At 42.2% G+C, this 23,529-nt stretch overlaps 1 protein-coding gene across 1 annotated transcript; it reads left to right on the top strand.

Annotated features, from left to right (window-relative positions):
- The first annotated feature begins 1,347 nt into the window (after nt 1–1,347).
- On the top strand, nt 1,348–22,167 carry LOC110600467 (pyruvate decarboxylase 2). Its single transcript, XM_021737336.1, has 7 exons — nt 1,348–1,821; nt 2,060–2,223; nt 2,303–2,318; nt 3,819–4,452; nt 4,547–4,665; nt 4,778–4,966; nt 21,997–22,167. Exons 1-7 carry the CDS (start codon nt 1,348–1,350, stop codon nt 22,165–22,167), a joined length of 1,767 nt encoding a protein of 588 aa, XP_021593028.1.
- The last annotated feature ends 1,362 nt before the right edge of the window (nt 22,168–23,529 follow it).

Genomic DNA, 23,529 nt, shown 5'->3' with positions numbered 1-23,529 from the left:
GTTAATAGAGAGAACAATATCTTCTTCTTTATCAATAGACAATTGAAGCAGATCGTCTTTATAAGAAAGGAGAAAGAAGAAGTTAGGTTTCAGGAAGAGGAAAAGACGAGTATATCAACTCGCAAAGAGACCATAGAGGAAAATTTACGATAGAGTAAGATAAGAACATTATTGTTAAAAAAATGTTTTAACGAAAATGGTTATAAGTAATGGATGTTTATAAGTTAAATTTTATAAGTTAAGTCAAACCTTTTTAATTTGAAGGTAAATATATTTATAATTATAATTAAGGAAAAATATATATATCTATTTATAATAAGTGTAAAATCTTTATTTAGTTTTTCTTTATTTATATATTTTAATTTATTTTATATTTTTTAATTTAAAAATATTTAATTGACTGCGATATCATGTATTTATTTACATAATTATACAACCATAAAGAAGTAAGTAATTAATAATAATTGATTTAATGATTTTGAAATCTCTGATAGTTATTTAATATGGGGCACATATTAATTTAATTATAAATAACTTTTACTTAAAAATTTAATTTATAACGGACTAAAAAATTTTATATAAATCTCATCATTTATTCGTATTCTATTGAATATATCAAGACAAGATTTTCCATTTAATTATTTATATTGCTTGTATGTTTTTTATTTTTTAAAAATATAATAAATTTACTTTTTTTTTGTTATAGATATTAATAATATTATAATTTAATTAATAAAAGAGATTTTCCTATTAAAATAATTTAATTAAATAAAAACACCTTATAGGCTCTAGTTTTGTTTTAATTATTCACTATCCGTATTATATATTTACATTGAATAAAAGAGTTTCAATCCATATAATATTACACCTACCATCTTGAGAGTTTCTCACTGTCCAAAAATTCAACTCTATGAGAAAAAAAATCTTCATAATTTTTATAAATTTTAATATTTATATTAAGTATAATATTTTTGGTTGAATATAATGTACGGTATTTTATTTTTTTTTTAAATAGAGATTAAAAATTAAAAAAAAATTTTCAGATTTATTCAGATACATTTACTATCAAATTAAGTATGTGAGTATTATAATGTATTCTTATCAGGTTGTTAGTTAAAGGGTATTATATTAAATTTATTTTTAGTGCAAGAAATTTGCTATTATATGCCAATGGTGAGTGCAATAACATTTCAAATTTTAAAGTTAAGAGCTCACGAGTTTGAACCAGCGAAACTGCATCTCTATATAAATACAACTTCCGAAGCACCAAGCCCAAAATCCAGTGCAGTAGTAATATTAATTTCCAAACTTCATAACAATCACACATACTAGCTATTTCCAGCGAAAATGGATAACGCAACAAAAAACAAGCATCCCAGCAATGCCATGCGAAGCATACAAAAGACAAAGCTCCCATTAGCACCCACGCTAGGCCACCATCTAGCACACCGACTGGTTGAAGTTGGTGTCTCAGAGGTATTTTCAGTTCCCGGGGACTCCAATATGACCCTTCTGGATTACTTCATCGACGAGGGAGGGCTGAAGCTAGTGGGATGTTGCAGTGAGCTGAATGCAGGGTATGCAGCTGATGGGTACGCAAGGGCAAGGGGTGTGAGTGCTTGTGCTGTTACCTTCACAGTTGGTGGCCTCAGCATTTTAAATGCTATAGCTGGTGCTTACAGTCAAGATTTGGCTGTAATTTGTATCGTTGGAGGTCCTAACTCCAATGATTACGGTTCTAACACAATTCTTCATCACGCCATTGGGTTGCCGGATTTCTCCCAAGAGCTTCAGTGCTTCCGCCCAGTGACCTGCCATCAGGTAAACCACTCCAATGCTCGTCAGTAATGGTGCATATATTTTGCGTAGGGATAGCTGTGGAATAAAATTTCAAGCAAAAGTTATTATTAGTATTTTTATTATCGTTATTATTATAATTTTCGAAACGATCTTAATATACAGTAACTAGGTTGACTAGGAGCTGTAGGAGCAGCCTAAAGCCAAACCAAGATTATTAATGGTTGCATGCCAACTTTCTGTACTCAATATTCTATTGGAGGCCATTATTAATGATTTGGAGCACGCCCAAGAACAGATTGATAGAGCAATTACAGCATGTTTAGAAGAAAGCAAGCCTGTTTATATCAGCATTTGCTGCAATTTGGTTGCCATCCCTCATCCTACTTTGGTTCAGGATCCTATTCCACTCGTCTTCTCTTCCAAGTAAGATTATATGCATTCCCAAAATTTGCTCTCTAAATGTATAACTTGTTTTATCCACATTTCCTTTTCTTGTTTTCAGGATGAGTAACCATATGGCGAGCAATTTTTCAAATTATGCATAATATAAAAAATAATTTTAAAATCATGCAAGATCCGAAAATATTTTCGAATTCTGTGTGTTAACTCAATGAGTTCGCTAGTCAAACTGGCGAACATACTAATTTGATATTATGGGTGTCAAACTTATGAAAGTTCGACACTTAAAGTGCCGAAATCTGTCTTGTTCGGCACTATGAGTTCGAGCTTTTCATTGACACGGGAGCAGTTCAACTGCTTCCGTAGCAGCATGCGTAGCTCTTCGGCACTTATAGTGCCGAAGAGCTGCATGCATGCAGTGAATGGCCACTGCAGGCATCTCCTGCATCCATAAGAAAATAAAAATCTAATATTAAGTTTGTATAAATATTTTGTAATATATAATAAAATTTAAAATAAATATTTGCATCCGTAGCTTTGAAAGGTCTAAGGTTCGACTCCCCTAACTCCCTATTTAAAAAAAAAAAAAATTTTAAAATAAATATAATTAAAAAAATAAAATGTAATAATTTTTTTAAAAATATAATAATTTTATTTTTTAGATTATTTCATCCATCCGTTTTATTTTTTTATTATTTTAAAATTATTTATTTATTTTATTTATATTATTAAAATATATAAATTAATTAGTATTAATTTGATTTTATGTTTAAATTTTTGTAAATATTTTTTAATATACGCTCAAACAAAATCTGAATTTAAAAGATTGGAATTCTTCGGCACTATAAGTGCCGAAGAGCCCTGCATGCATGCAGTGGATGGTCCTGCATGCATGCAGAGATGCAGGTAAGAAAATAAAACTTAATATTAAAGTTTATTAGATATAAAAAATATTTATAAAAACTTAAATATAAAATAAAATTAATACTAATTAATTTATATATTTTAATAATATAAATAAAATAAATAAATAATTTTAAAATAATAAAAAAATAAAACGGATGGATGAAATAATCTAAAAAATAAAATTATTATATCTTTTAAAAAATTATTACATTTTATTTTCTTAATTATATTTATTTTAAAAAAATTAAATTTTATTATATATTACAAAATATTTATACAAACTTAATATTCGATTTTTATTTTCGTATGAATGCAGGAGATGCATGCAGCGGCGCCATTCACGGCATGCATGCAGCTCTTCGGCACTATAAGTGCCGAAGAGCTATGCATGCTACGCTGCCACGGAAGCAGTTGAACTGCTCCGGTGGCAATGAAAAGCTTGTTCGGCACTCATAGTGCCGAACAAGACAGACTTCGCCACTTAAAGTGTCGAACTTCCATAAGTTCGACACTATACTAGTATGTTCACCAGTTTGATTGGCGAACTCAATAAGTGCCGAACTTCCATAAGTTCGACACTATACTAGTATGTTTGCCAGTTTGACTGGCGAACTCGTTGAGTTGACACACAGAATTCGAAAATATTTTTAGATTCTGCATGATTTTAAAATTATTTTTTATATTATGCATGATTTGAAAAATTGCTCCCATATGGCCCGGAAGTAGCAGTGGAGGCAGCTGCAGAATTCCTGAATAAGGCAGTGAAGCCTGTTCTGGTGGCTGGACCAAGGCTCCGAGTTGCAAAAGCCTGCAATGCCTTTGTAGAGTTAGCAGATTCTAGTGGCTATGCAATTGCAGTCATGCCAGCTGCAAAAGGCCTTGTTCCAGAGAACTTCCCTCACTTCACTGGGACTTATTGGGGCGCAGCAAGCACTCTGTACACTGCTGAGATTGTGGAAACTGCAGATGCTTCACTCTTTGCAGGACCCATTTTCGATGATTTGAGCTCTCTTGGCCATTCATTGCTCTTCAATAAGAAGAAGGCTATTATTGCAGAACCTGAACGAGTAATAATTCCCAACATGCCGGTGTTTTGGCGAGTATCATTGAAGAAATTCCTTGAAAAACTAGCGAAAAGGCTCGAATATAACACTAGTGCATACGAGAATTACAAGAGGATTTGTGTTCCAGAGGCACTTCCCCTTCAATCTGTTCCCAATAAGGACTTGAAGGTTAATGTTCTGTTCAAGCACATACAAAAAATGTTGTCGGGTGACATGTTTCTGTTGGCTGAGGCAGGCGATTCATGGTTCCATTGCCAGAAACTGAAACTGCCACAGGGTTGTGGGTAAGAAATCTGTCACCTTGAACTTGTATACATTAAAATAGAATTTATCAAAGGCTCTATACAGAAAAGAAAACGAATTTGGGAATCTATGCTGGTATGAGAGTCAGCTGCTATATGCATTGATTGGTTGGTCAATAGGTGCAACACTTGGGCTTGCGCAGGCTGAACCGGACAAGCGAGTTATAGCTTGTATAGGAGATGGAAGCTTCCAGGTCGGTTTACACACTTATTATAATATGATTAACTAATTAATATCGTCACGGCTTCCTCTAATTCAATTGCTCCAGAGAAGAAATGATTAAGAATATTGTGTACGGCTTGCAGATGGCCCCACAAGAAGTGTCCACAATGCTTAGATTAGGACATAACAGCATCATATTCTTGATAAACAATGGTGGATACACAACAGAAGTTGAGATTCATGATGGTCCGTACAACGTAATCAAGAACTGGAGCTACGGTGGGTTGGTCAATACAATAAATAATGAGCAAGGGACTTGTTGGACTACCAAGGTAATAAAAGTATAAAACCTTTTTTTTTTTTTTTTTTTTACCATATGCACTAAAAGGGTCTCATGATCTGAGATCCAATAGAATAGGGTTTTACAAGGGTTTTTGTATTGAAAAATAAACTTAAACTTTCTGGGGAGGGGGTTCCCCTTTTATCCATTTCGCTATGCTTGCTGGTGACGTGTAAAGGCCTCTCCATGATTGGGACACGCGTCTCTGACATACAGATTCGGGCGTACGAGGGTATCAGCCGCTTGCTCCATGCGTAACGGCCTCTGATTCTCCTCGTGCGTACGCTCGAGCGGATCTGCTAGGCTGTCTGAGTATGGCTCTGGATACTGGGCTGGGCCGAGAGTCGGGCCGGACGCTGATCCTGAGAGGAGAGGGCCTGCTGGTCGCGGACTGGGCCGATCTGAGTGAAGAAGCTTGGTTGAGCCTGGCCTTGAAGGTTGAATGAGCCAAGCTTGTTGTGCATATCAGGTGCGTGGGCCTCTGCGTTATGGGCCTTGGGCTGTGGTCAAGCCCCTGATCCGGGATAAAGAAATCCAGCGGTCATCAATTGCCCCTTCACCTTCTCGGTAGTTATTGCTCCCACTGCCGAGGGGGTGAATATCAAGAACCATTATGACCACGCCTATTCGTGTTCAGGTGCCTTAATAACATCCTTTCATTTTTCCATCGTTGTGCAGTTTCTGAATCCTATCTGCTCTTTCCCCTTTCTGGCTTTTCTCCATTCTTCGTGTTCTTTGCTGTCTTTGCTTTCCTGTCATCATTATCTGGACATGTCCTTTCTTTCCTTTTCCATGACTATCTTTTAAAATTCTGACACCGTTAGCTTAGAGTCTAGCATAGCTCTGCCCCGTGCTAAGGCCTCAGGCTCCGGGTATATATCAACGCTAACTTTTCTTCATTCTCAAATCCTCTGCTGGAACAAGAGGTTCTTCCTTTCCGTTTCTCTGTCTGCTTCTTTCCTTCATCGAGATTGGTCTGATTGTTCTGTTTTATCTGCAAAGGATCCATTTGACGCCTTCTTCAAACGGAATGAGGTGAGTTTGAGTTTGTATTGCTTTGTTGCCCCAGAGGTTTGTTTTAATCTTGCTTTTATCATCTTGATGGAGAATTGTTTCTGACTTGTCTCTGTTTTGAAACTTTTTGCAGTACTTGAGATAAGAATGGGTCAGTTCAAAATTCTTGAAAATTTGATGTTACCTCTAAGGAGTCTGGACGGTGCTTTGGAGATCCTTCTGGTAGGGCGGCCGATGGGTGGGACTATTAGGCAAGCTGCTGAGACTGTTTTACCCAGGTCGTCTGGCCGGCCTCCTCCTCTGTTTGTTGTCCGGGCTCCAAAGAGGTTCTGGGCTGTTGGGGAGTTTGCGCTAACTTTGCCTTCCCTCAAGAGGGAGAAAGAAATTTCTCTGATGCCCCTGTTATCTTCTTTTGATATAAATGGAAGTGGCGAGAAAGATCAGCTTATTGTTTCCTTCAGTGTGGGGTGCTTACGTTATGAGGGACTGAGATCAGCTGCACTCAGTCAAGTCTCCAGCGATTTCTTCGAATGTATGCTTTGTGATCTCTTCGGTGCCGTAACTCGAAGACTTATGTTTTTCATGTGTGGTGCACGACCGGCATATAATATCCGAGCTTGTCCGAATGTACCGTGCATCACACTTGGGTAACCGAACGTTTGCCTAGGGGAACAGTGAGAAATGCTTATGGGAATCAACTTGTTCAGTTCCCCTATAATAACGAGACAGAGCTCAGCCGACCTGTAGAGCTCGCTTTCCGTACTAGGATAGTCCCCGGAATTAAGACTAAGATAGTAGAGCAGATGTCAGTGATGTAAACGTAGATGATGATGTATGTGGTTATGTAAATCCTTTAAGGATAGTCTTTCATCCCGTAGTGTAGGCCTTTGTAACGTGCTGTAATATACTTTTCTTTTAATGAAATTCTTGTTTTTTGCTCATACTTGTTCTTTCTCTGTCATGGATGAAGTACTGATACTGCTTTTCGTCGTAGCTTTAGCCAACAAACTTTTGTTTCGTTTTTTCCGAGCTGAACTGACCACATTTCGCGAACTCTTGCTTTTAGTCGATGAGCCGAGCTCCGGGCCTACTTAACCAACTGGACGGTCGGTTTACTTTTCCGAGCTTGACTAACCGACCCGTGAGCTCGGTCTTTACTTGATGGATTGAGCTTTGAGCCTCCTTTAGCCGACCGAACTCTCAAGTTATGTTTTTCGAGCTGGACTAATCCGACCTGTGAGCTCGGTCTTTAATCCTTGAGTTGATTTCAGAGCTCTCAGCTCTGTATGATTTCGAGGTGCCCTTATCGCCTCTTTCCGATCTCGCAGCCTTTGTTTAATAACGATAAGTCAAATCTTATATCTTTTTAAACGATGAGCAAGTCTGACCTTTATCATGCTCCCATTTGCTTGTACTTTTGAGTCTTTTCATGACTTGCCCCTCTGTTTCCTTGGTATTTACCATGGAGGTGGTGAAGTGGTGAATTTTGCAGGTTGAGTTGTTCTTGCGGGCTAAGTTGGGCTTGTATTATGTAGGTGGCGAATGGGCTTTTGGTTGATGGGCTGTAATCACGGATCTGGCCCTTGACGGATGTGGAGAAGCCCAGCGATCATCTTTTTGCCCCTTTACCTTCTCACCGGTTATTTATCTAACCGTTGAGAGGGTAAACTTCGAGAGTAATTAATGATCGCGCCGCTCCAAGACAAAACTGTTCAGATCCACGTTCCGTCTCATTATTGCCTTTCATCTCGAATTCCTTCTGTCTTCTGAAGAAACTAGCTCTTTTCTGCTCTCTGTCTTCCTGCAACTCCTTCTGCATTTTTCACCCCATTGTGTTCTCAGGTACGCTTCCTTGTTCTTCCATGGCCAGTTCAAAGCTTCCCGATATTGTTAACCTTGAGTCGCATATTACACCCTCCAACATAACTAAGTATAATTCCCAAAGATTTTTAGATGCTCCGTTGTATTTCATTCGAGCACCTCTTTCAAATGAAAGGATAGTCCTTCCTTACCCTCCCCCTCCGGGTTTGGTGGATCCCCAAGAGGGTCGTCATATAGTGTTTTTCTTAAAGCAGAGAGAATTCGGTCTACCGTTTCCTTTTACCCCTTTCTTTATTGAGGTCTTTGAATACTTCGGGGTGACTCCTCGGATGTTATCCCCAAACTCCATCTTGTTCATGTCCTGTTTTGAGTCTATCTGCCTGAGTTGGGGTTTTACACTCACGGCCTGTCTGTTTGTCACTTTTTTCCGTCTGGTTAGGGCGGTTCAAAATTTCTATTATTTTTCCCCCCGTACTGGGTTATCTCTTTTCACGGGGTACAAGGACTCCATAAAGGGATGGGTGGAGAACTTCCTTGTGGCGGAGTTAAAATTAGGGTCCGCCCGAACGTGGGAGGTGGATCTAAGTTGGGGGGAGATCTTTTCGGGTTGCAACGAGCTGCCCCAATTGAGTCTTATTGAGCAGGTCGGGCTGCTTCGACTGACTTCCGTTGATAGGAAGTATGACGTCGAGAAGTGTATGTTCGCGTCGAATCTTAGGGATATCCGGGACACGGGTATAATGCCTTCTCTGACTATTCTGTTTCTTCTTTGCTCATACTATCGGAAAGTATGCTGATTCTTTATAATTTCGTGTTTTTTGCAGCTTCCGAGGTAAAAATGGATGACGTCAAGTTCCCCAAGAACTTTGTCCTGTCTCGGGATAATATGCATGCCATTTTCGACGCCTTTGGGGATGGGCGTTCAGTGACTGAGATTGGTGCGGAGATGGTTCAAGCTGCTTCCTCCAAGAAGGTTAGCCGACCTCCCGCCAAAGCTTCTTCTAGATCTTCGAAGCCGAGCTCTCGCAGCACCAAGTCATCTCGGCTGTCTAGCCGAGGTGGATCGAGCTCAACTTCGAGGCCTGCTGAAGGGTCTAGATTTGCTCCAGCCTCCTCAGAGGTCGTGAGGGAAGCCTCCCTAGCTATTGTGGAGCAGACCCAAGGTGCTGAACAAATGGAGCAGGGTATTGCCCATTCTCCTGGGGGTGTGCCAGGGGGAAAATCTAAATCCCCTGCTACTGAAGACAAAGAGGCCTCTGGGACAGGGATGGAGATCATCCTCCTAGATGACCAAATCTCAGAGGTTTCTGCTCAAGATGCCCCTGCCCCTGCGAGGACTGAGCCTGAGGGATCTGAGGGCATTTTATCAAAGACCGGGGACAAGCGTCCAGCCCCCTCCGGAACATCTGCCCCGTCTCCTGCTCGCAAAAAGTCCAGGACTGCTGCAGGATCTTCTCCAGCTCTTCCTCCCATTGGGAATGAGAAAGGTGTTTCTGTTATGCCTTCGTTATCTCTTACTGACAACGTTCTGAACGCGTCAGGAATTACTTCCGAGTCTCCGGCCAGTGCTGTTGCCGAACTTCTCCGGGAGCGAATGTTCGGTGGAATCACAGAGGCCTCGGATCCACGCCTTCAGGGAAATGCATCCTTCCGAGGAGCAAGCATCCTTCCAAGGAGCAAGCATCCTTCTGATGGTAAATCTGACTGGTCTCTTAGCCAGCTTTACCAAGGAGCAAGCATCCTTCCGATCTCGCTCTCGTGAGGAGCTCGGATCCACGATCAGGGAAATGCTTCTGATGGTAAATTACTTTTTTCACTTCTTTTCAGTTTGCTTTGTTTCCTTTTCTTGACAGTTGTTCTTTCGTACTAGGTGACGGGCCTCTTTATGGAGGTGGACGTCCGTGATCGCTTCCTCTAGGAGTCTGTAGACCGCCGGATTGAAGAGGCGCGTCTGGAGGAGAACTTATCTGCAACCAATGACGCGAGGGGTAATCTGGTAGCCGCTCGGGAGCAGATCCAGTCCCTCCAGGTGGAGTTGCATTCTGCGCTGGAGGCCCTTAAAAAGGCTGATGAGAAGGCGGCTGAGTCAGCAGAGCAGACCAAGTCTTTAGAAGCAGAGCTGTCTCAGGCTCGCAGGGTTCTCAAAGCGTCTGATGAGAGGGCAGCTGCAGTGGAGGTTCGTTGTAAAGAAGTTTTGAAGCAGCTGTCCTCTATGACGGAGGCCCTTAACGAAAGGGATGAGGCCGTGAGGCAAAAAGCTGAGGTCCAGCAACAATATGAGGCCTTAAAGGCTGATTTTGAAGAGCTTCAAGCTCAGCTGAAGGAAGTGAAGGCTCAGGAGGAAATGGCCCTAGCTCGGATGAAGGTCCTTGAGCAGGAATTGAGTACGAGCTCTGATCGTATCAGAGACCTGGCTTCATCGGCTGAAGAGCTCAAGCTTCGCCATCAACAGCTCAACCATGAAGTCAGGGCCCTGGAAAGTAAGTGCTTAGCCCTGCTCAAGGTAGTAAAACATGGTGAGGACAAGGCTTCGCTGGTGCGCAAACAATGTATAGCGGAGTATCAGGAGTCTGACGAGCTGAAAAGGAAGATCGAGCAGGCCTGTGAGGCTCACCTTCAGGACTATAAGGACTCTTCTGAGTTCAAGGAATTTGTAGCTGAGGCCTGTGAAGCACATCTCGATGAATATAAAGCTTCTGGTGAAATGAAAGCGGCTATTCTTAAGAAAGCCTTCCGTATGTATGTGACCGGCTACAATCGCGGTTTAAGAGAAGCCAGACACGCTCCTGATACTCCTTTGGCCGAGCTTCACAAGTACGAAGCGGACTCAGATGGCGAGCCAGTACTGTATGGGGAGGATGATTTCCCTATGCCCCGAGGAGATTGCCGGAGGGACATATGCCGGCCAGCTGAGTCTCCCTCAGAGGGATCCGAGCTAGAGGGGGAGGACGTGGAAGTCCTTGGGTCAGAGGAAGATGACCCTGACTCTGAGAAGGAGGACCTCCACCTTGGATCAGAGGTTGCCCCTGTTGTTAATGTTGAGAGCTCTGATCCAAGGGATACCGAGCTTTCAGATGTGGCTGTAAATAGAAATAATGTAGGCGAGGGTGTTCCTACTAATGTAAGTCCTTTAAGGACTATTTATCCTCCCACCTCACCAGAGAGATAAATTGTAACAGTTATCTTGATGAAATATCAGTTTTCTTCTTAGACTGCTCTTATTTTTCATATATCTTGGAATTTATCTCGACTTTTCATATTTATAATGTACACTACGTGTTCTCATTCATAAGCTCCGAATTGATCTTAAGTTGCGAGCTCAGCTCTTAGCTAATAGTCTTGAGAGATCAAATCTCATACCTTTTAATGGGGACTAGCATGTCTGTTTTTTGCTTTTAGCCTTTCCTTCTTGGTTGTGAATTTGGATGTCTGTTCCCAATAAACTGATTTTGGAGTATAGCCTTGTTCTCCTTCATTTTTCCTCTTACAGGTTTCTTCGTTTATGAGCCTTTTGAAAGAGGGAGCCCGGCCTTTTGTTTTGGCCTTCATACCTTAGGCTTTTGAGGATGCAAAGTCTATCCGAGCTGGGAGCTCGACCTTGAGCTTAATATAGGTCTATCCGAGCTGGGAGCTCGGCATTTTGCCCGACAGCCATACTTTTAGCGTTAGCGTCTGTTTCGAGGTCGGCGCTTCTTGGCTATTGTGCCCCGAACCTCTTCAGGAGGTCGGAACTTATTTTGCTTTGGTAGCTCTGGGCTCCTCTCTCTTTTTGGTGAGGTTGGAACTGTATTTTATAAGTTGTCCTTGCATATGACATGGGAAATTTTCATTTTGGGAGGCTCTTGAGTCCTTCTCCGACCATTTTTGTCTTCAGGAGATCTTTACGAGACCCTGGCTGTTTTTGTTCTGGGGTGACCTCGGGGCCCCGCCAGCAGTTTTTTGTTTTGTTTTCCCGAGAGTTCTAGGGGATCCCGGTCTTCATGCTCCGGGAGGCATCTTTAAGATCCTCTCCGGCCGTTCCGGGGTGACCTCGGGGCCCGCCGGCAGTTCTTTATTTTGTTTTCTCGGGAGTTCTAGGGGATCCCGGTCTTCATGCTCCGGGAGGCATCTTTAAGATCCTCTCCGGCCGTTCCGGGGTGACCTCGGGGCCCCGCCGGCAGTTTTTTGTTTTGTTTTCCCGGGAGTTCTAGGGGATCCCGGTCTTCATGCTCCGGGAGGCATCTTTAAGATCCTCTCCGGCCGTTCCGGGGTGACCTCGGGGCCCCGCCGGCAGTTTTTTGTTTTGTTTTCCCGGGAGTTCTAGGGGATTCCGGTCTTCATGCTCCGGGAGGCATCTTTAAGATCCTCTCCGGCCGTTCCGGGGTGACCTCGGGGCCCCGCCGGCAGTTTTTTGTTTTGTTTTCCCGGGAGTTCTAGGGGATCCCGGTCTTCATGCTCCGGGAGGCATCTTTAAGATCCTCTCCGGCCGTTCCGGGGTGACCTCGAGGCCCTGCCGGCAGTTTTTTGTGTCTTCTTGAGGTGTTTGCACAAGATTCAGGCTCATTGGCCTTACTGTCGCTTCGTCATCTCAGCTGGTTTTGTGCCTAACTGAGGTCTTGTTTCAAGGGATCTTTCTGAGCCCTGTTCTTTCTTTTTCATGGAGGAATGTTATTCTTTTTCATGGAGGAATGTTATTCATACAGATAATTCATATTTGTATAAATAATTTTTTATTTACTCATATTTGTCAAAATACAATGTTTTTCTTTACAAATATTTCAGGGGAAATACCTTTTTAGGTGCTGGATGTTCCAAGCGTGGGGTTCGGGGTTTCCTTGCATATCTTCGATTCGGTATACCCCTGGCTTGACCACTTTTGTCACCTTGAAATGACCTTCCCAGGTCGATGCTAACTTGCCCGCGGCCACTCTTTTTCCTATAGCTTCCAGGTTTCTTAAGGTCAGGTCTCCCATTTTTAAGCTTCTTTCTCTGACCTTTTGGTTGTAATATCTCGCTGCTCGTTGTTGATAAGCGGCAGTTCGGACTTGGGCTTCTTTCCTGACTTCCTCAAGAGCATCCAGGTTGCTTCTTAACTTATCCTCATTAGTATTCTCACTAACGAATTGGACTCGATGAGTGGGGATCTGCAATTCAACCGGGACTACGGCTTCTGTGCCATAAGCAAGTGCAAACGGTGTTTCTTTAGTGGGCGCTCTGGGAGTGGTTCGGAGTGCCCATAGTATGCTATTGAGTTCTTCTGCCCAATTCTCCTTTGCGCCATCCAGCCGTTTCTTTAATCCTTGAAGGATAGCTCTGTTAGTGACTTCTGTTTGGCCATTAGTCTGAGGATGAGCCACGGAGGAGAACTTATGCCATATGCCCATGTTCGTCGTGAAGGCTCTGAAAATGCTGCAGTCAAATTGTATGCCGTTGTCTGAGATAAGTACTCTAGGTATGCCAAATCTGCAGATGATATGTCCACATACGAAATCTATCATCTTGCGAGCTGTGATTGTGGCTATTGCTTCTGCCTCTGGCCATTTCGAGAAGTATTCCACAGCCACCACTACGAATTTCCTTTGCCCCGTAGTCTTGGGGAAAGGTCCCAGGATGTCGATTCCCCATTGTGAGAAAGGCCATGGACTGGATATGCTTGCTTGAGGAGTGGCAGGGGTTCTGATTGCGTTAGCAAATCTCTGACATACGTCGCACCTCCGGACAAACTCTTCTGCTTCTTTTTTAACAGTGGGCCAGTAGTACCCTTGCCTGAATATTTTGTTGGCTAATGTCCCTGCTCCCTCGTGAGCCCCACATAGGCCTCTATGTATTTCCTCCATTACCTTTGCAGCTTCTTCCGGACTCACACATCGGAGCCATGGGCTGGACTTCCCTTTTCTATATAAGGTTCCCCTTATTGCTTGGTAGTTGGCAGCACGAGCTGCTATCTTTCTGGCTTCATCTTTATCTTCGGGGAGCTTACCCTCCTCCAAGTATCTCAGGTATGGGGTCATCCAAGTTGGGCTCTGTTCTACCTGCAGTACCGTGTTCGTCTTTTTAAAAGCAGGTGTACGGACATGCTGTATATATACTTCATCGGGAAGCTGTTCTAACTCCTCTTTGGTCAATCGACTAAGCAGGTCTGCTTCCTCATTTTCATCCCGAGGTATTCTTTGAAATCTGACGATAACTCCCCGACCTGTGAGCTCGGCTTCTATAGTCTTTACTTTATCAAGATAGTTCTGCATGATGGGGTCCCTAGCCTGATATACTCCCGTCACCTGGTTGATCACCAATTGAGAGTCGCTATTCACCTCGAGGTCGGTTACCCCTACCTCTGAAGCTACCAACATTCCGTTTACCAGGGCTTCATATTCGGCCATATTGTTAGAAGTCGTAAATTCTAGACGCAAGGCATAACATACTTTAAAACTTTCTGGCCCCTTAAGCATTATCCCAGCGCCACTACCTTCAGCACCTGATGCTCCGTCTACATACAGCTTCCAGCTAAATTCTTGGGGGGCTCTCTCTCTTCCCCCTTTCTTGATATCTCTGAGGATGATCCTCCTTTCTCCTCATTGAATGCGCACTCCGCTATGAAGTCAGCCAGAGCTTGGGATTTTATGGTTGTTCGAGGTCGGTACTCTAGACAGTAAGGGCTAATTTCTACAGACCATGCCAACATCCGCCCTGAAGTTTCCGGCCTATGTAGAATCTTCTTTAAGGGTTGGTCTGTCATCACGACTCCTTGGTGGCCTTCTAGATAAACTCTGAATTTCCGGACTGCTAGCAATAAGGCGTAAGCCAATTTTTCAATGTTCGAATATCTGACCTTAGTGTCTCTGAGTACCTTGCTAACGTAGAAAACAGGTTTCTGTTCTTCTTCTTCCACCCTTACTAGCACTGCGCTGACTACTTGTTCTGAGTCCGCCAGATATATCAGAAGTTCTTCTCCTTTTATGGGACTGCTGAGCACATGAGGCGAGCTAAGATACTTCTTAAGCTCTATGAAGGCCTTTTGGCAATCTTCTGTCCATTCAATATATTCAGTATGGCTTCCACTTTCTCCGGATTGGGCTCAATGCCTTTACCACTCACCATGTACCCCAAAAATTTTCCTCCCCTAATGAAGAAGGCACATTTTGCTGGGTTCAACTTCATTCTGTATTGATCTAACACCCCAAATATCTCCCTCAAATCTGCTATGTGTTGTTGGAAAGTTGAACTTTTGACCACCATATCGTCCACATACACTTCCAGATTTCTACCGATCTGGTTTTTGAAGATTTTATTCATCAACCTCTGATAAGTTGCCCCGGCATTTCTCAATCCAAAGGGCATAGCCCTATAACAGTAAGTTCCATCTTCAGTTATGAATGAGGTCTTTTCCTCATCCGACCTTTCCATTGGGATTTGATGATAACCCGACATAGCATCCAAAGAAGACATATAATCAAAACCGGCCGTTGAGTCGACCATTTTATTAATATCAGGGAGGGGGTAACAATCTTTAGGGCAGGCCTTATTTAGGTCGGTAAAATCTATACACATCCTGTATTTGCCATTGGCTTTTTTAACTAACACAGGATTTGCCAACCACTGTGGGTACATGACTTCCCTAATAAAGCCTGCCTCTTCTAGCTTCTGCACTTCTTCCCGGGTGGCCTGCTGCTTCTCTCTTCCCGCTACTCTCTTCTTTTGCTTCACTGGTCTGGCCTCGGGGAGGACATTCAATCGGTGTGTCATCACTTTGGGGTCAATTCCCGGCATGTCTGAAGGCTTCCATGCGAAGGTCGGTGCGTGACTTCGGATCAGGGTCATGACTTCACCTTTTTGTTCTTTGGTGAGGCTGGCATTAAGACTGAAGACCTTGTTTGCATCTGCTTCTGATAAGGGGAAGGTTTCCAACTCTCCAACTGGCTCTGTCCGGGCTTCTTTTGTTTCATCTCTGACCTCCAGAACTTCCGAGTCGAGTGCTTCTCCAGTTGAGCTCGGCTCTGTTACTGTGGCCAAGTATACCGCCCTTGCTTCCTCCTGGCTGCCCCGGACCATTCCCACTCCTTCTTCCGTTGGGAACTTGAGTGCCAAATACCTGATGCTAGTGACAGCTTCAAAATCGAACAACGCCGGTCTCCCCAAAATCGCATTGTAGCTCAGTGGGAGTTTGACCACCAAAAACACCTCATGATGGGTGCGAGCTCTGGGTGCTTCTCCCAGGGTAAGAGCCAGCTTCACCTTTCCTTCTACAAGTACCGGTGCTCCTTCGATCCCCTTGATTGGTGACTGGTCCCGAACCAGCTGTTCTTCTGGGATTCTCATCTGTTGGAAAACCCGATATGGCAGCAAGTTGACCTTACTCCCGTCATCTACCAGAACCTTCTTTACTCGAAAATTGTTAATGACAGCCTCAATAACGAGCGCATCATCATGGGGCATCTGAATGCCTTGTGCATCTTCCGGAGAGAAAGCGATAGTCATGGGAGAGTGCTCAACGATCTGCATGACTTCACTATTGCTGGTCTCCCCTTCCCGGTTTCTCTTCTTTCCTCGACGGCTCATCCGTCCTCCCGTTCCTCCTACAATCATATTGATGGTTCCACTGGACCCATCATTCACTGGTCCAGCTCCTGTTTTCCTAGGCGTCTGAGTTGCCGGACCTGGCTGAAGCCTCTGCCCCTCCGGCCTCTTCACGAAATTCTTGAGGTGCCCTCTTTTTATCAACCTTTCAATCTCCGCAATCAACTGGAAACAGTTATTTGTATCGTGACCATGCGTCCGGTGGTACTGACAATACTTGTCAGGGTTCCTTTGATCTGCCTCTGACTTCATGGGTTTGGGCCACTGGAGGAACTCCTTATCCTGGACTGCCATGAGCACTTCGGCTCTGGAAGCGTTGAGGGGGGTTGGTTTCTCGGGAACCCAAGGAGGGAGCACTCTTGGTTCAAGAGCCCGAGGAGGAGGAGGAGGCCTTTGATCCCTTCTCTCCCAGGCCTGTTTGTACGTGTAACGACCCGGAAACCGGACCGCCACCGGCGCTAGGATCCAGATCGGCTTAAGGCCGCCGGGACCCGTAGCAAGCCAAACATACATACTATTACCTGGTTAAATCCCATACATGATTAAAACTTAACCATAAAAACATGAAAACTGAACATCTGTTGAACCCAAATCTGACCTGTGCATGTATCCTGACATGAAACATACATTATAAAATCATAAAATCATAAAACCTCCACTGGAGTCCTCATCATATACTCCAATGAGGTAACATTACATGCCTCAAGTTTGGTTCTCAGCTCAACATATAACATAAACATAACCATGCATTAACAGGGACTAACCAGTCTATAGGGCCAGCACAACTAATCCATAGACACAACTTTACTTAACATTACATTATCTTACATGAATTTATAATACATGTCCACTCTAACATACTAAACATAAACATAATCTAAGCTATTACAACATGCATATCTTAACCTTGACTTTACCCTGCAGCCTCTGGACTCTGACTTAAACCTGCAACACTGGGGTTAGGGGAAAGGGGTGAGCTAAAAAGCCCAGTGAGTAGAAACAGAGAGAAAAATCATTCATTAATTACATGCTTTCATGAAATGCGTCATAACACAGAGAAATCACATAATCTTGTCCGCCTCGGGGCTTATGCAATATGTATTCCCCACGGACCCTGGTTTCTGAGAGTCTGTCTTTTTGCATGCATCTTTCCTCTCAGAGGATGGACATGACATCAAAAATCCCTCTGTCGGTGCCCGGCTCCCCCATAGGAGCTCACAAAGGCCTGTAACATACATGACATGGTGTCTGGTCCACAGAGAGCTCACATGGACTTTCCTACATGTACTTGTCCGGCTCTCAAAGGACTAAGACAAGACTCGTGACAGATATGGGCTATTGAAGTCGCCTCGGTCCACCCTACCTCAGCATCAACATGAAAATAATGCAATGCAACATATTCGTGAACTAGTGCAATCAACCTACTATACATAATCATGATGCATGAACATGCTTTAGGCATTAGCTTTTGTGCATAAAAGATTAAGTTTAGTTCTACTCACCTCCTAGCAGACGCTGACTGACTCTGCAACTGCTAACACTGATGGCCTCCTCGGTCTCTCGGGTCCGATCCTACACAGGTGGACTCGAATGAGGTGCCAAACACATTCTAACAACTCATAAACAACTCCCCAAAAACCCCTCTAAACATCACTTAAACATGCATGGAAAACACCCAAGAAACGGCTGGACAGGGCACTTTCGGCGGCACCTTCGGCGGCCGAAAGTCCCTTCCAGAGACGAAACTCGGGTAGGTTCGGCGGCAAGTTCGGCGGCCGAAACCCTAGGACAGAAATGAAAGTCCCTCCTTCGGGGGCACATTCGGCAGCCTAAAGACTGCCTCCCATGCAGGTTCGGCGGCCGAAACTCCTTTCGGCGGCCGAACCTGGTCCCCTCTGGACGACAGGTCCGATTCTGCCAAGCCAAAAACCAAACTCAAATATACCCAAATCCTCACATACTCTCTCCCAATCATGCATACTCACTCCCACAAGCATAAAGGAGCATAAACTAGCATAAACTCCTCAACACAAACATCACATAACATACATTGGGTATAAAACCCACATAAACCTAAACATGCATATCTACCCATACTCAACCATCAAAAACTTCATAAAACTTCATGAAAGCACTAGGGAAGCAAGGATCTGCACTTACCTCTTGAAGGTCGAGGGTAGTGTGACCCCTAGCTCGGAGGTGTGGAGAATCCAAGCTCCAAAAGTTCCAAGCTCCCAAAACTCCTTTTAAGCTTTAAATCTTCAAACACAAGGGTAGAAATCATGAAAAACTTGAGAGATGGGTAGAGAGAACACGAAAACGACCAAAGGAAGGCATAAACTCACCTGAGCTCGAGAATGGGGAGAAAACTCACCCATTTCCGATCTGAGGGCCCTTTATAGGTGGCCTGGTCGAAGACCTTCGGCAGCCTAACGTGCCCCCTAAACTCATGCATGTTCGGCGGCCGAACTTGACTTTCGGCGGCCGAACCTTGGCTCGTTTAAACAAGACTTTCGGAGGCCAAAGGCGCTCCCGAAGCCTTTCCATGTTCGGCGGCCGAACTTCACTTTCGGAGGTCGAACCTGGCAGACTCCTCCTTGGTCTTTTCTCTTCAAACTCAATTCTTTTTCAATTAAAACCATTGAAATCATTATAAAAACATTTAGAAAAATACATTTTACCCTTCTAGAGAGATCCAACACCCTATATTCCGCCGGAGGGCAGGAATTCCGATGCCGGATTCTAGCTGGGTATTACAGTACGGCTCAGGCCTCTTTCCATGTTTCTTCTCGTGTCTCTCCGGCCTCCTCTCCTCCGGGGCTTTCTCTTTTCCTGCCATCCCTTTAGCAAATCTACTCGTCACTAAGGCATCATCCTGCCTTATATACTTCTCTGCCCTCTTCATCAACTCAGCCAGTGAGGTCGGAGGTTTCCTGCTCAAAGAACCAAAGAACTCGGCAGAGGTTGTTCCCTTTTGCATGGCCTCCACCGTCCTTCCTTCATCCAGCTCGGGAATCTGCAGGGCCTCCGTATTGAAGCGGGCGACATACTCTCTGAGTGATTCACCTTCTTTTTGTTTCACTGTTTCCAGATAGCTCGTCTTCCTGTCTGCTGGCACCCCGGCTATGAACCGGCTGATGAAGCGGGTGGCAAGATCTCTAAAACTTTTAATGCTTCCGGCCTCCGGGCTGTTGAACCACGCCCGCGCTGGTCCCGAGAGCGTTGTTGGGAACACCTTACACATTAAGGCATCTGACAAGGTTTGCAACTCCATGAAGGTCTTATAGTTCATGACATGCTCTCTCGGGTTACCAGCTCCGTTATAGGCCGCCATCGGCGGCATCATAAACTTCTTGGGAACGGTCTCCTGCTGCACTATCTTTGAGAAGGGAGAAGAAGTGGGCAAGGAGGTTTGGCTCTGATCTTTCTTACCTAGCTCGGCTAAGAGCTGCTCTTTCAACCTTTTCAGCTTTTGGTTCATTTTCTCGTCTTCCGGGCTGGATCCTTTGCCCCAGCTGTATTCCTCCTCCTTTGTTTCAGTTCCCGTTTCCCTGGTTGTTCCGGCAGAATAGTTGTCCGCCTCCTCATTTTCTATCAACTATCTTGCCCTTCTCCCATGGATTCGGGCCTCCGGTTCTTCCTCTTCCCTAGCATCGTGGCTGTTAGTTTGGAGGCGGTCAGAGGTAGGTCGGGGTTCATTGGTTCTGGGTTCCTCCACTACTGGGAGTGCATTTACTGGGGTGCTAAGGCCCCTCTGTTGCATTATCTGCCCTAACCAGTGAGCAGTAGTCTGTAGCTAGAGAGCCATGGTTTGAATGTCCTGGTTAGACAGAGTCACGGTGGGAGTATTTCCTGCCAAGCTTGGCGAGGGATTAAGAGGGATAGGCGTTTGGTTATTCAACGTTGTAGGGCTAGAAAAGGAGAACTGCTGCCCATTTTGGGCAGAGCTCAGGTCATTTGGAATGTTAAGGCTACTTTCTTGGTGGTTTGCCATCGTGGATCTCAGTGGGTTTTGAAAGTGAAAACTCCGGTGATGAAAAGATCTCCTTCGTTTTCCACAGACGGCGCCAATTGATGATCTGAGATCCAATAGAATAGGGTTTTACAAGGGTTTTTGTATTGAAAAATAAACTTAAACTTTCTGGGGAGGGGGTTCCCCTTTTATCCATTTCGCTATGCTTGCTGGTGACGTGTAAAGGCCTCTCCATGATTGGGACACGCGTCTCTGACATACAGATTTGGGCGTACGAGGGTATCAGCCGCCTGCTCCATGCGTAACGGCCTCTGATTCTCCTCGTGCGTACGCTCGAGCGGATCTGCTAGGCTGTCTGAGTATGGCTCTGGATACTGGGCTGGGCCGAGAGTCGGGCCGGACGCTAATCCTGAGAGGAGAGGGCCTGCTGGTCGCGGACTGGGCCGATCTGAGTGAAGAAGCTTGGTTGAGCCTGGCCTTGAAGGTTGAATGAGTCAGGCTTGTTGTGCATATCAGGTGCGTGGGCCTCTACGTTATGGGCCTTGGGCTGTGGTCAAGCCCCTAATCCGGGGTAAAGAAATCCAGCGGTCATCAGGGTCAAACTTGATACTTCATATTCTGGCTTACTGTGTTTAGTTGTGGTTTTGTGTTTTCTTTTTATTTCATAAAAAATCAAGAAACTTGTTCACTGTTGTGTTTTCATTTTTACTATTTAGAAAATATTTCTAAAATAATATTATTTTTTATTACAAATTCTATCAATTTATTATTTTTATCGTAACTTGTATTAATTATCATTAACAATTTCAAAATTTTATTTTCATCAATTAAATTTATTTTTTTAAAATATATATTTATTCAATTAATTTATAATATATATATTAATATTATAAAAAATTACTATTTAATTATTGTAATATAAAACTCATTAATTAAATTTTCGATTTTAAAAAATACAATTAAGCGTCATTGAAATATTAAAAAATATACTGATTAGTTCTTCTATTAGTTAATTATAAGTATTTTACTATTTAATTTATGTGATAGGATAAAATTTATTACCAATTTTATAAAATATTTATTAATAAATCTCTTCATATTTAGAGTATTTTAAAATTTTTTTATAACACTTAACAACTAAAATTAATAGAAAAATTAATTACTATAATTTTATGATTTATTGTATTTTTTAAAATTAATTGACTAATTATTAAATTTTTCTATATTATAAAGATTAAATAGTAATTTTTTTATTTTTTAATATTTAACCACTAAAATTAATGGAGTGACTAATTAGTAAACTTTTTAAAAGTTTAAGGATATTTTAATATATTTTTTAAAATTAAAAGATTAATTAATATATTTTTCTATACCACATATACTTATTAGTAATTTGCCTATGTAAAAATAATTTATTATTATTTTTATGTGCAACTATTTATAAAATTATTTATATTTTAATTTTATTTTTAAATATCATATTTTAAAAATAGATATTTTATTATTTATTTTTATATAAAAATTTATAAATTTATTTGTTTTAAAAAATATTTTTAAAAAGTATATAAAAAATAAAAAAATATTTTTAATTTTTAAAAAGAAGAAATCTTGCACCGTTACTGAAGACGCCTTAAATATCTTTGTATTGTTTTCAATTATAGGTTGGTAGTGAGGAGGAAGTAATTGCTGCGATTGAGACAGCTATGGGTGATAAGAAGAATTGCTTGTGCTTCATAGAGGTGATAGTTCACAGGGACGATACCAGCAAGGAGCTACTTCAGTTCGGATGCAGGCTTGCTGCTAGCAATGGTCGACCTCCCAAATCTCATTAAAGTCTCCACAAGTGTTAAATAAAAATTTCCTCTATTGTTTCTTAAATTATTTCACTTATTGAGGAAGACGGTTCCTTCTACTATAACATCGTCTTCTTATGAGATATTATGGTACCGTATTGTACTATTGTTAGTTTCTCTCTGAAGAAGAAAGATCTTAAAAGAAAAGGTCTTCCTAAAAAAAAAATCTCAAAAAAAAAGATCTCAAAAAGGAATGTCACATTAAAGTAAGACTCGAAAGGATAGACCACTAATGTCAGGCTGGAAGGGCAGAACACAAAGTTCAAGTCGAAAAGACAAAACTTGAAAGAGTAGATCACTAAGGTCAGGTTGGAAAGGTAAGACCGGAAGGGTAGACTATCAAAGTCAAATTTTCCAAAAGGAATACCAGTAAGATTAGATCCTTTCAAAGGAAAGGAATACCACCAAGATTCAGCCTTCCGAAAGAGCAGACCACCAAAAATCAGAATTTTCAAAAAAAGAACACTCATATTAGATCTTTCAAAAAAAAGACCTAAAAAATGAAGGTCTCATCAAGGTAAGATGCGAAAAGGCAGACCACTAAAGTTAGGCTGAAAGAGTATTCCACTAAGGTCAAGTCAAAAGGGCAAGACCCGAAAAAGTAAACAGCTAAGGTCAGGTAAAAAATGTAAGGCTGAAAGGGTAGACCACTAAAGTCAAGTGAGAATGGTAGACCACTAAGGTTAAGTCACAAGAATAAGACCTGAAGGGTGATACTTGAAAGGGCATACTACTAAGATCATGCCAGAAGGGCAGACCATTAAAATCAAGTCAGAAAGGCAAGGTCAAAAGGATAGACCACCAAGACAAACCTTCTAAAAAGAAGACCAGTAAGATTAGACCTTTTCAAAAGGAAAACCACTAAAATCCAACTTTCCAAAGGAGGAAACCATAAAAGTTAGACTTTGTAAAAGAAAAACACTAAGATTAGACCTTACAAAAAGAAGACCACCAAGATCCGACCTTTTAAAAGAGTATACCACTAAGGTCAGATTTTCTAAAAAAATATCATTAAAATCAGACTTTTTAAAAGAATACCATTAAGATCAGACATTCAAAAAAAAAATACCACTAAGATCAGACATTTCAAAGAGTAGATCACCAAAATTAGATCTTCCAAAAACAAGACAACCAAGATCAAATTTTTTAAAGAGAGTACCATCAATATAAGACTTACGACACCCACACCTTTAATGTAAAAACTCTAAAGATAGGACATTCTATGGACAAAACTTCAAAAATAAAATATTTAAAAATAAAACATATTTATTATAATAATTTTTTTAATTGGAAATTAAAAATCAGAGAGTAGAACTTGAGATCTCTTAAATTTATTCAGAT

Source organism: Manihot esculenta, chromosome 14, assembly GCF_001659605.2.
Source record: "Manihot esculenta cultivar AM560-2 chromosome 14, M.esculenta_v8, whole genome shotgun sequence".
NCBI classification, from domain to species: Eukaryota; Viridiplantae; Streptophyta; class Magnoliopsida; order Malpighiales; family Euphorbiaceae; genus Manihot; species Manihot esculenta.
Note: the sequence above shows the minus strand (reverse complement) of the source record. Positions and strands in the feature narration are given on the sequence as shown.